Genomic DNA, 12,629 nt, shown 5'->3' with positions numbered 1-12,629 from the left:
CTGCAAATTGTTAATAATAAATACTTCAATCAATTAATTTGCCTATCCAACTTCCCAGGCCTTGATATGAGCTATGGACCAGAGCTACCCAAGGCCAGATTTATAGATTTGTGTTACATTTTCCCCTTTTCCCCTGAGATTTTCAAGTAGTATACCGACTCTATCGTATATAATACTGTAAGTTGTATGTGTTATCAATCAAGTCACTTAATTGGGAGGGTTTTCGAAGACCTGGTTGCTTATTTCTCTGGCAAAATCTGGCAACACTGTGGAGGAACAGTGTGACAGTCATGTGACCATGGCATGTGACGTGTCTGTCATTCAGGAAGCGGCCGCGGAAGATAAGACAGTTCAAGACACGGAGCTGGAGTTTGTTGTTGTTTTTATCAAAACAAACGGTTTGAAAACACATTCATAACTAATCATCATTAATCAGTAGTCAATGAGGGCAGGATGAGTGGGGAACATTATTTATCGTTGTGCGAGAATCCGGTGCAGTTTGAGAACGCCTCCGGTGTCAACAATGTGTTCTTCGATGAAGCCAACAAACAAGTGTTTGCAGTGCGCTCGGGAGGGGCCACGGGCGTGGTGGTGAAGGGTCCCGATGACAAGAGCTCCGTGGCCTTCAGGATGGACGACAAAGGAGAGGTGAAATGCATCAAGTTCTCCATAGGAAACAAGATCCTGGCCGTGCAGAGGACAGCCAAGTCTGTGGACTTCATCAACTTCGTCCCAGATCATCCTCACATCGAGTTCTCTCAGGAGTGCAAGACGAAGAACGCCAGCGTGCTGGGCTTCTGCTGGACCAGCTGGAACGAGATCGTCTTCGTCACGGACCAGGGCATCGAGTTCTACCAGGTGTACCCGGACAAGCGCAGCGCCAAGCTGCTGAAGAGCCAGAGCATCAACGTGAACTGGTACCAGTACTGTCCCGACACCTCCGTCATCCTGCTGTCCTCCACCGTCCAGGGAAACGTGCTGCAGCCCTTCGCCTTCAAGAACGGCGCCATGTCCAAGATGTCAAAGTTCGAGATTGAACTTCCCATCGTGCCCAAGCCCGCCAAGCTGAGCCTGTCCGAGAGAGACATCGCCATGTCGACCATCTACGGACAGCTGTACGTGATGTACCTGAAGCACCACTGCAGGTCGGCCAACAGCCCCAGCGCCGAGGTGGTCCTGTACCACCTGCCCCGGGAGGGAACGTGCAAGAAGAGCCACGTGCTGACGCTGAACACGACGGGGAAGTTTGCGCTGAACGTCGTCGACAACCTGGTGGTGGTCCACCACCAGAGTTCACAGACCTCGCTCATATTTGACATCCGGCTGAGGGATCCCGACTCGGCCGTCAACACGCACCAGCCCGTCCTCCCCGCCGGCTCCATACAGCCGTACGCCATGTGCGTGGCGACGGGCCCGGCGGCGGTCGCGGTGCCGCCTCCGGCACCGTGTGAGCTGTACTCCTCGTCCTGGAGCGTGTTCCAGCCTGACATCATCATCAGCGCCAGTGAAGGTTACCTGTGGTATCTTCAGGTAGGGATGTTTTGTTTTTACCCAGGGAAGTAGCTGTGCACAGGTGCTCATTTTCAGCAACGCCCACAGACACACACACACACACACACACACACACACACACACATTAAAACCTGGGAGCTGACCAGTACAACCACAGTCTTATACCGTTGGCCACTAAGCAGCTCCAGGGGGAGCAGTTGGGGGTTCAGTGCCTTGCTCAAGGGCACTTCAGCGGTGTTGGGTGAGTGATGACAATCACTTCCCCACCCAGATTCTTCCTGCCCGTCCGGAGAATCGAACCGGCAACGTTTCGGCAACAAGGGCGCTCCTCTAACCCTTAGGCCACCGCTGCCCCAAATCTTCGGGACGATAATCATTATCGATAAAAAAGAATCAATCACAATAACCACACAGACGCAGAGATTTTGATTTCGGAAAATTGTGCTCCGTCATACACTAGGATGACGGAGCTGCAAATCCAGTGCCACTTAAATCCTCTACTTGATAAAAAACTAACCTGTATTTCACGCTACACAAATCTATTCGCCGAAAACAGCAGATCTACAAGCTCATAATGTGTTGTGACGCGACATGTTGGTGGCATGTATCCCAATGATGACCTTGGGATACATCACTGAGGATACGTCCCAGTTGCATCCAGTTATTTTCCTTCTGAATCCCCAGAATAGGGATGTTGGGGGTTCAAGTGTTTAACAAAAGTGGCATTGTAAGTTTTAAGCATGTTTTGATTATTGCGATACAATAATCGTGACGTGTAATTTTCATATCTCTTCCCTATCTCCAGGTGAAGTTGGCTCCTACGGTAGGCCTCCTGCAGGACAAAGGCAAGTTGATGGACTTCCTGCTGCGCAGACGAGACTGTAAGATGGTCATCCTGTCCGTCTGCTCCCAGGTGTTGGACAGGTCGTCAGACAGCAGCAGTCTACCGGTGGTAGCCACGGTGTTCGACAAGCTCAACCAGGTCTACAAGGAGTACCTGGAGGCCGAGCACACGTACTCCGTGGCGATGGAGGCGGGCTCAAGTCGGGGCAGCGCGGCCAATCAGAAGCGCCCGGTCCGAACGCAGGCCGTCATCGACCAGTCGGACATGTACACGCACGTCCTGTCGTCTTTCACCGAGGGGAAGGACGTGTGCCACAAGTTCATCATCGCCGTGTTGATGGAGTACATCCGATCTCTCAACCAGTTCCAGATCACCGTTCAGCATTACCTGTACGAGCTGGTGATAAAGACCCTAGTTCAACACAACCTGTTCTACATGCTGCACCAGTTCCTGCAGTACCACGTGCTGAGTGACTCCAAACCTCTGGCCTGTCTACTGTTGTCCCTGGAGAGCACCTACCCGCCCGCTCACCAGCTGTCACTGGACATGCTGAAGCGCTTGTCCACGGCCAACGACGAGATCGTCGAGGTCCTGTTGTCCAAGCAGCAGGTGCTGGGAGCGCTGCGCTTCATCCGGAGCGTCGGCAGCCACGACAACGTGTCGGCGAGGAAGTTCCTGGACGCGGCGCGGCAGACCACAGACGACATGTTGTTCTACACGGTGTTCAGGTCCTTCCAACAGCGGAACCACAGGCTGAGAGGGAACCCCTCCTTTAACCCCGGGGAACATTGTGAGGAGCATGTGGTTCATTTCAAGCAGCTGTTTGGAGAGCAAGCTCTGATGAAACCTGCTACAGTCTGACACACACAGTTACTAAATAAGATACTAAATAAATTAACGATGTTGGATACAGACAGAAAAGGCAATTTCTGCAATGTGGCCTGCATATTTTATGTATTCCGTCTATTTTAATGACGGAGATTAATATACTAATATTTTATGACCATTCCCTGGATGTCCTGGATCCTTAACTCCATATCTAGCATTTGCTACAAACGTAACTGCTTGAAAATGTATGGGGTTATGATTTGAATAGTGGAGAGACCTCCTGCTTCAGTGCACACATGGACTTGTATACGATGATGCATGTTTAAAACTTATTTGAAATAAAATCTGCCAAGACCAACCAAGATTTAGCCGTAATAATAATGCAATAATGCTTTTCATTTTAGGTGATGTTTTACAATAAAATCTACATTTGACATTTCAAAAAGAAAACCCAACCATGTTGCCCCCAGGGTCACGGTGGTATAGGCCGTATTCATTTAGCAGGTAGATGATGGCATCCTCTTCACCAAAGTTCACCTGGTATGTGAACAGAAGTTGGTCTAGGGGCCATTGGTTCTCAACCGGTGCAAGCGGGCCACCAAATTGTCAAAACAATATTCTTAATGACATAAGAAATGTTAAAAATAACTTCCGGTAATAACACTTTCACGCTATTCTTTGAAACCTCGTCTAGAAAGAATGTTTCTTAATTAGGAGGTATACTAAAGTGGTTCCATTGATCCAAGCCGGAAAACACAATCGATTGATCATTAAATTAAACATGCTCTGAAAATGCACACAGCCAACCCATTTTACCACTTAACTCAGCAGCCGTGTGCAGCTGGGTGGGCTGTGAATTCTTGAGATTGTCAAGTGCGCCCTGATGGCCCTGATCCAAAAAAGGTTGAGAACCACTAGTTGTCACCATGGTTTCAAGGGATACAGACATACAGGTCCAGTCTAGTGGGTACCTCAACATTAAATTAGCTCTGGATTAAGAGCGTCTGCTAAATGCCTAAATTGTAAAAACAATGAATAAATGGTTGGAAATAATATACACATAATGTACATATGATTAACATGCAGGGTAAATATCAGACCTAAATGTACCCTTCAGCTTCTTGTTTACTGTATGTCCAAAATGACTATCAGAGGTTTTGTAGCAATGTCTTATGTGTACCATTTGTTCAATTTAATTAGCCTTTGTCTCTGAGGAGAAATTTGTCTTGGGCACCAAGAGACAGCGTTATACGTACATTACATACATACATAGTTGAAATATTGGGTGCTCACTCTGTTCCGGTTACCACTGCAAGTGCTACACTAGCACTTTAAGCGAGTCGTCCTGTAACCGCTAATGGACGCCAATGAAGTGCGCATGCGTCACTCCACACTGACACTTTCAATGAAATGTTGAAAGGAAAGATCTGCAAAGACAACACAAGATTTGAATTATAGTAGTTTTATTTAAAAAATAAAATCATGTTCATTTTGTGGGATGTTTCACAAATAATCTATAATACAATAATCTACAATATATTTTATTTTTGACAGTCTATGCAGCACCAGTTCCAACAAAAAGATCTCTCAATACTTCTCCGACTCCAAGAGTATTTACATAAATAAGAGTTCTAGATTTCCCGCTCGATTACGACTGCTGTGAAGAACAATGATATTTAAAATGGTCACCAGGACTGATTAATCTATTTATCACGCATTGCCAAGGTTTTCCGCTTGCAACCCTTATTTTGAAGAGCCAAATACCTGTGTGTGGTGTCTTGACCGGTTCTCTCGCTCAGTGCAGAAAAAACCCGACCGCGATTAATACTGTATGGATAAAACCAAATAATTTAATTTGATTTCCTCCATAAAACATTTACTTATTAAGGAATAATGAGAGATTTAAATCACAGACTGGAGTGTGCAGGGCTTAAAGCCAAAGATAATCCCAAAACTGATTTCTTTTTTTTTGCAAATCTGCACTGATTTCATTAAAATGAGATCCTCAGGACTATGAAATCCTCAGGACTGAAATCCGTCCCCAGGACTGAGAACTTTAAGCCCAGAGTGTGTGTGTATAACAAAAGTTTACAAGTTGAAATTAGCCTGAGTTGCAAAGTTTTCCACTTATTTGATTGACATTTTGGAAAGCTTAGAGCAGTGGTTCAATGACCCCCCCATAACTCGCATCGTACAAGTGGAACCAAATGGATGCACTTGGTTCCTTTAAGGGTTCATTTGGAACTCCCTCCTTGAGGGTCCCTGGACCCTGTGATGTTGAGCACCTAAAATAGGGGTTGATTATACATGTTTTATAAGCGATTGAATGCTGGACTGTTGCATGCCAACACACACACATGCACTGCATGTTTTATTGTGACATGATCTAAAGACTAATCCCTGTGAAATGGTTTTAACATCCTCCAGTCCTGCTATATTCACATTCTCTTTATGAAACCATTATATACAAACTATTTCATAATTTTAAGGCTTCTGGTTTCATGTCCCACCAGACAATCTCTCTATCTAATTAGACGTTTCTGATACAGTATATTGAGGTGATTGTGCCAGCACACACTAAACTGATCCGTTTATAAGTCTGAGGTCGCAATGAAAATAGTTGTGATTTTCAAATAATACACTGGCATAGAGTGTTTAGCTGACTAGAGTCTAAAACATCCCTAGTCGGCTACTAGGCCACATCTATGCACTGCTACTGCTGCTGCTGCTGTCGTTCATCTGGACCAAGCCAATCAGAGACGAGACGGTGCCCATCAGGCCCACCATCCAGACGGGAAAGCGTCCCGCCCACAGGAAGCCGGGCGGCATCCAGTGGACGGCGTTGCTGAGGTCGGCCATGCTGCTGACGACGCTGAGGACCTCCCTTCTCATCTGTCCATGGAGCTGAGAGCGGCTCGCTGAACTGGCCTCGCTGTGGGAGACCAAGAGTTACAACGTCTTTTCAGTTGCGTCTAAAAGTTCGTTCATCCTGAATACTACATCATCATTCACATGTTTATAACCAATACAACTAGACTGGAAAACAGACAAATCTGTCACAGCAAAAAAAGAGAAAATGCCCTGGGCAGATCTGTATGGCAAGTTTGAATTACATTTCACTCACCCCAGAGTTGTGGGTGACCAATCAGTGTTAATTTTTTCAGCATATTTTGATTTAGTCTTAAGTCTTAGTCTTTTGAATAACAGTCTTTAGTCTTTAGTCCCATTTAGTCTTCTGAAATTATTTTTTGATAGTCTTAGTCGACGAAATATCAAAAACCTTAGTCGACTTAGTCTTTAGTCCTCAAAATTAACTATATATATTTAAATATATATTTTAAAGAAGGATTACAGTTTATTTTATTTTATATAATTTATCTTTTATTTTATCTTTATTTTTTATTTAACTACATTGCAAAAGAAGTAGCATTACTTTTGACAGTGCAGAAACATAATTGCCTTCCTTGATGAGCATCAACGACCATCATCACCTGGGCACAGTCACAGACACACACAGCTCCCCTCTACAGTGCTCTACTACTGAAAGTGACTATCATTTCTCTCCAAAAGCACTTGAATATGATGGAATATGACTAAAGCTCACATTTCACACCACACACTACCCCCCCCCCCTTTTTTTTCTTTTTTTTTTCATATCGTCGGGATTAATATCGATATATCGTTACATGCCTAACAGAAACAGAATGTCAGTGATATGAAAGGACATGCAGTATACCTGCTGTGAGCTCTTTCTGTCTCACATCTCTTCAGCCTCTTCCTCAGCTTCATGACAACCCTGACTGACCTGGAGACAAGGACAATCATTTTCATCACCATTTGCGCCACATTCCCAACCTTTTGGTCAGGGGTTGTTTTCTTTTGTTTTCTGTTAAAATGATTCCCTTTAAGACGTTAACAGTGGTTGAGGTCCAACGAGTCTCGTTACTCCCCAGTCAAAAAACACTTTGTGTTTTAAATAGACACTAGTGCTTTCTAAGGTGTGATTTGGGGACCTAAAGATGAATACAAAATCAACATCCTAATACTGTCCAATAATTAGATAGGGAGGGGGGTGAAATTATGACAGTTTCTGCTGTCAAAATATGAGTTTCTGTTTTAAATACACTCATGCTAAGGTGAGATTTGGGGCCCTAAAGATGAATGCAAAATCAATATCAACATCTTAAAACTATGCCATTTTTCTTTCTTCTTTTTTTAATGAAATATTCTTTAAGGGCATCTACTGGTAGATCACGATCTACCTTTTGGGCACCCCTGAACTAGACCAACTACACGGTTGCTCCAGCTATAGACTTAACGACTACAACCTCAAGCCTTCTAGATCTGCAATTTTTTGAAACATTTAGCAAAATGTTTAGGAGGTCTTTTAGAAATGTTGTGAGCGCAGGGCTTAAGAGGAGTTGACCTGAGCCTTACCTAAGGATCCCCAGCAGCAGGGAGGTTCCCCACAGCACAGTGCTGAGCAGCCACCACTTGTCAGACTTGGTTCCGATGAGCTCTGCGTCTGCGGCCCAGGCTATGTGTTCACAGGGATAGTACAACTGATCAGCCACGTTGTTCAGCACTGAGATCCACCGCACGGCGCAGTCCTCCTCCTAAGAACAAAAAAAAGTTAAAATTTTTAACTGTTGAAACGCATTTTTTGTCATGGGCCAGACAGGGGGAAATGTGATGCCATGCAGACAGGACCCGTTATGTGTTATGCATGTAGAACAGTGTCACAAAGATGCAAAACGATATTATACTATATATCCGGTTTTTCTTTTATACCACGTAAATGCTATAAAAGATCGGTTTCTCCAGATCAGGTATTAAATTACCGAACAACACTGATCGAGTCATTTGGAGTGAAAAAAATCAGCAATTTATTTTCTGCATGACACTACGCGCCAACCAAATCACCCTCGTTGAACTCACCCCTGCACCCAGTCCATAGCTGTGGGAGTAGGTCAACATGGAGAAGTCGTCAAAGAGCCGTAGCACCGTCCTGCAGTGGCTGAGCTGAGCGGACAGCAGCAGCAGGCTGCCACCGAGCTGAGACGAATTCTTCTCCGTCCGCCGCGACAGAACCCCACCGACCAGCTGGGACCCATAACACACGGTTCTTATCTAGACCCGCAGGAAGAATGAGACAAATACATGGGTTTAATATTGAAATATGTTATTGAAATACAGTATATAATGAACTCTCACATGAAGGTTAAAGATGGTCTTTATTTGGGATGCACGACGTGAAGATTCCATTGCAGACCGATACCGATATCTGTTTTTGTCGTTATTCATTCACCCTTTTGTGCCACGGGGAAATAAATCTTCACCATCAAGTGAATGTCACATTATTTGCAAATATGAATCCCCCCCCCACCCCTTTTTACCCTCACTGTATACCGGTATGTTTCTTTTCCCATTTTACCTCCTTTATGATGAATTTCTGTTCCGTTCTTTGACTATATAGAAGTGTCTATTTGTACGTCTCTAAATGTTTTGATGATTTGAACAAGGTGGACCCTCTTGTAAACAAGTGTAATGCTTAATTGGGTCGTCCACTCACAGTTAACAGTCTTTGTATTGAGTTTGTGCTTGAAATGTACTGTAATTCTGCAAACTGTAAATAATATATTTCAATCAATCAATGGTCAGCTCCTCTTCAGACATTGTAGCACTATTAGTAATGGTAATGGAAAACAATATATAAAGGAAATGTGTATACACAACAACAGAACAATTTAGTCCATTGTCCTATAGTGCTTAAGGTGCTTGGACACCCAGGTTATCAACATCTCACATAAACACATTGTGAGCAAGCAGATGCTGTTAAACAAGTGACCAGGGACAAATTAGCCATTGGGCCAGTAGGGCCGTGGCCCAGGGCTCTCATGGGCCCTTCAGTGAAATTGGACCGCTCTGTACTAGGTTTGACGCCCTGAAAAGGGCTCTTTGGGGCCCTTCATTGGCCATTGATTTAGTTAAATTTAGGTAAAAAAGATGATAAAAACACGGAAAAACACAAGGGGCCCTGCAAAAATTACCAGCCCAGGGGCCCTCGTTGGGGTTAATCCGTCCCTGCAAGTGACCAGTGTCCTTGGCCTTTGTTCCTTACACAGCTTGCAGGGTTATGTTGTGTTGTTACCCGTATGTATGTTAATTGGTGCTAAAAAAAACATGTGGAACCAATGTCACTCTTGAATCCTGAGTTGATTAGTGTCTTGATGTATTTACAGTAGATCATTTTAGCCTACTGATCATTATAATATCATAATGCGTTCAAGTTACTAGTACACAGTACTTACTAAAAGATATAAAAGTGTCTGAGAAGCAGCATTCTTATTTATCCAACGGTACCCATAGTCAAATCAATAAACACGATCAGAAATATAGCATAATTGATTAACCACTTCAACCCTATATATTGCACTTAAAGGGTAAGACCACTTTTTTTGAGGTTTGGGTTGTGTAGTTACTTTGCCATGATGCAACTCCAAATGTGGACAAGAAATAAGAAATAACTGCTCCAGTGATTAGAAATTGATAATTCAAAATATGCTCCTCATTGACTTACATTGTAGCTAAAACAGCTCTCAAAGTCACTCTTTTAGTACGTAAACAAACAGAAACAATGTTGATTCAGACAATATAGAGCATCACCAAAACTCATGTAGTTTTATTTTTTCATAAAAATGTTATCTTCCTGTTGATTTGTCCATTTTATTGGGAAGAAAACCCGGACTGGATCCGTGGATCCGGATCCAGATCTTCAAATAGTAAAATCAACAGGAATCTAACATTTTTATGAAAAAATAAAACTACATGAGTTTTGGTGATGCTCTATATTGTCTGAATCAACTTTGTTTGTGTTTGTATACGTACTAAAAGAGTGCCTTTGAGAGCTATTTGAGCTACAATGCAAGTCAATGAGGAGCATATTTTGAATTGTCAATTTCTAATCACTGGAGCAGTATTTTTTTATCTCTTGTCCACATTTGGAGTAGCATCATGGCAAAGTAACTACACAACCCAAACCTCAAAAAAAGTGGTCTTACCCTTTAATTGTGCTCTAGAATAGCAAATCTACAAGGCGACGTAATGTGAGCTTGTGGATCTGCTACTACTGTATACTATTGTGTGATGTTGCTGACTTAGCCTAAGATTTCAATCTTAGGCTTAGTAGATGTATTTGATCATAAAATACATACAAAAACATAAAATACATCTATGAGAGTCTAAATCTTAGGCTTGTTTGACATCATGAATGATAAAGAATACTCACAATTTTATCTCTTCCTCTATATGATTCCAGCACACTGACCAGAGCCTCCAATGAATCCTGCATGACACACAGTACAGTCTGCAGGACAGATGTGTCCTACTGTCCCTCACTCTCCTCCAAAAACAAAGTGACGGAGCCTCCACAGTCGTACACCCGGTTGATTGATTGAATACTAGACAGAAATGCAAACAGACATACACTTGGTCTGACTCTAAACTAAAGGATAACCCTCCCCCAAAAGTCCTGAGGTCTAACTGAAGAGAATTGAGATGATACTATATTACTGTAAGCAGCTATAGAAGATATTTAAATGGTAAACGTTCCTTTAAAAAAGCTTCTAAAACGCAGCCATAAAACAAGCACTTAAATTGTTTTTCTGTGTTGTGTTACTGTCTTTGTTATTGCCTGTTTTGACTTCCCATTTCACTGTCTGTTACTTTGTTTTATTGTTATGAATATCATATAGGCTATATTCGTCATACAGCGCCTTTACTGTAATGTTTGAAAGTGAACTTTACCTTATGTCACAGCTATGCTGCACGAGGACAGCCACATTTACTGCAGATATAGATCTACATGAAAATCAACATGAAACGCGCACAGTTCTCAGTTTCCCAACGATAAAATAAAAGCATGATAAAGATCCATTAAAAGCAAGTTCATGATTGCCAGTGACAGCATAACATTTGCGTTAAACCAAAACACTGCTCCATTCTTCTCTTCTACAGCTGGACTTTGAAACAGGAAGTCCAATTCAGACAGTAGTAGTCGAGCCCCGATAAGATGATTGTGCGAGCCAGGAGAGGAGAGGAGAGTGAGAGAGAGAGAGAGAGAGAGAGAGAGAGAGAGAGAGAGAGAGAGTCTTGTTTACATTATTTGTTCTGATTATGTATAATTTATTATTTTGTTTCATACACTGTGTAGGAGCCATTAGATTATGTAATGCCATTATGTAATGCTTTGGCAATATAAGAATGCTTGTCACTACCACTACCAGCTGTTCTGGTCATCTCGTCATTTCACCCTAGAGGGGTGCATACTTTAATAGTTTAGACAAGTCAATGGTTAGACAGGGGTTAAGGTTAGGTTTAGGTGTGCTGCCCCGTGGGAGGTTAGGGTTAGGGTGAGGATTATCTCCCCTGGATAAACTTGTGGAGGTAAACATGCGGGATACGGAGGTTCAAGTCCCAGGTAGTACATGTAACCTACAGATTGCAGCTTTAACCCATTTTTCTGAAAAACCTATGTTTCTATGTCAGTGGTGCTCAACCTTTTTCATGTCAAGGACCCCCAGAATTCTCTCTATTCGGCCACGGACCCCCATCTGAAAATATGTAGTTCCAGGGACCCCCAGAAGCAAATATTTTAGTTAAAAATGTTCGCTCTGAAATATATATTCAATGATTTGCGCCACATTTTAACGATTAAAAAAAAATAGCAGACCTACAAGCTCGTAGCGCGCCACGAGATCTGCTATTTTTCAATAGCTAAAGTATAACATATTGCTTAGTTAAAACACCAAAAGGGGTTCCCGCCCAAAATGGGTTAAATAGTACAAAAGGACGCCAATGGAAACAAGCCATACGTTTTCTTGGGTTTAAATCCTCTTAGCAGACCTGGTATTGAACTGTATTTTCCTGTGCTTTTTTCTGCAAACTGCTAATAAAGTAGCCTGTTCAATCAATCAAAAATTATTTTACAGTATTCATGCACGTACATTTGAATTAGTAAAGAAATGTTTGTGTTGCTCCTTAGCAGATATCAGATAGTAGCAAACACGAAAACCAAGGCCAGATATATGTTATGTAATATAGTATTTCCGTATTCACCCTGGTGGCATCAAAGTTCTGCTGAACAGCAGGCTGGGGGCATTTGCCAGGCTTGAGGACCTGAGCGTTGGCTGCCAGAACACACAGCAGTCACAGAAATCACCTGGATGGCCTTCATCTTCTCACAGAACCTGCAGAGAATATCAGAGGTTTGTACTAAATACAACAGAGCATAATTCATTATGTCGATAATGCAGAAATTATTTCAGACAAAGAATAATAGCTGAGGAAAGAGCCATAGAGTAATGGTTGAGAGTCACGAAGCAGTGAAAGGTCCTGAAAGATACATAACGTCAGTCTTACCCAATACCCAATCTTTCTGTTTTAG

The 12,629-nt window shown here is 42.8% G+C and overlaps 2 protein-coding genes across 3 annotated transcripts; one reads left to right on the top strand and one right to left on the bottom strand.

Annotated features, from left to right (window-relative positions):
• The first annotated feature begins 335 nt into the window (after positions 1–335).
• On the top strand, positions 336–4,205 carry rmc1 (regulator of MON1-CCZ1). Its single transcript, XM_080770022.1, has 2 exons — positions 336–1,530; positions 2,318–4,205. Exons 1-2 carry the CDS (start codon positions 454–456, stop codon positions 3,215–3,217), a joined length of 1,977 nt encoding a protein of 658 aa, XP_080626148.1. The 5' UTR covers positions 336–453; the 3' UTR covers positions 3,218–4,205.
• Positions 4,206–4,642: 437 nt separating this feature from the next.
• On the bottom strand, positions 4,643–11,192 carry pex11g (peroxisomal biogenesis factor 11 gamma). Of its 2 annotated transcripts, XR_013964488.1 has the most exons (7): positions 10,991–11,192; positions 10,473–10,644; positions 8,123–8,314; positions 7,622–7,800; positions 6,921–6,989; positions 4,899–6,116; positions 4,643–4,841 (listed from the first exon to the last, which is right to left on the bottom strand). XR_013964488.1 is itself a non-coding variant. In XM_080770023.1 (6 exons), the coding sequence occupies exons 2-6, from the start codon at positions 10,533–10,535 to the stop codon at positions 5,888–5,890; spliced, it is 732 nt and encodes a 243-aa protein (XP_080626149.1). In that variant the 5' UTR covers positions 10,536–10,644; positions 10,991–11,192; the 3' UTR covers positions 4,643–5,887. The 2 variants fall into 2 exon arrangements, 1 of the variants encoding a protein (XP_080626149.1); XM_080770023.1 differs by having other exon boundaries at positions 4,643–6,116.
• Between the last annotated feature and the right edge of the window lie 1,437 nt (positions 11,193–12,629).

The sequence above is a fragment of the Protomyctophum bolini genome, assembly GCF_963924005.1.
Source record: "Protomyctophum bolini genome assembly, chromosome: 8".
Classification (NCBI taxonomy): domain Eukaryota; kingdom Metazoa; phylum Chordata; class Actinopteri; order Myctophiformes; family Myctophidae; genus Protomyctophum; species Protomyctophum bolini.
The sequence above is the reverse complement of the archived record's forward strand: the minus strand, read 5'-3'. Positions and strand labels throughout refer to the sequence as shown.

Bases quoted from the DNA above. Each gene is read 5' to 3' on its own strand.
- rmc1 (XM_080770022.1), top strand. From the start codon at position 454: ATGAGTGGGGAACATTATTTATCGTTGTGCGAGAATCCGGTGCAGTTT. The intron at 1,531-2,317 runs GTAGGGATGTTT...CCCTATCTCCAG, and splicing joins GTTACCTGTGGTATCTTCAG to GTGAAGTTGGCTCCTACGGT.
- pex11g (XM_080770023.1), bottom strand. From the start codon at position 10,535: ATGCAGGATTCATTGGAGGCTCTGGTCAGTGTGCTGGAATCATATAGA. The intron at 8,315-10,472 runs GTGAGTATTCTT...CTGCGGGTCTAG, and splicing joins ATAGAGGAAGAGATAAAATT to ATAAGAACCGTGTGTTATGG. The intron at 7,801-8,122 runs GTGAGTTCAACG...TTTTGTTCTTAG, and splicing joins GCTATGGACTGGGTGCAGGG to GAGGAGGACTGCGCCGTGCG.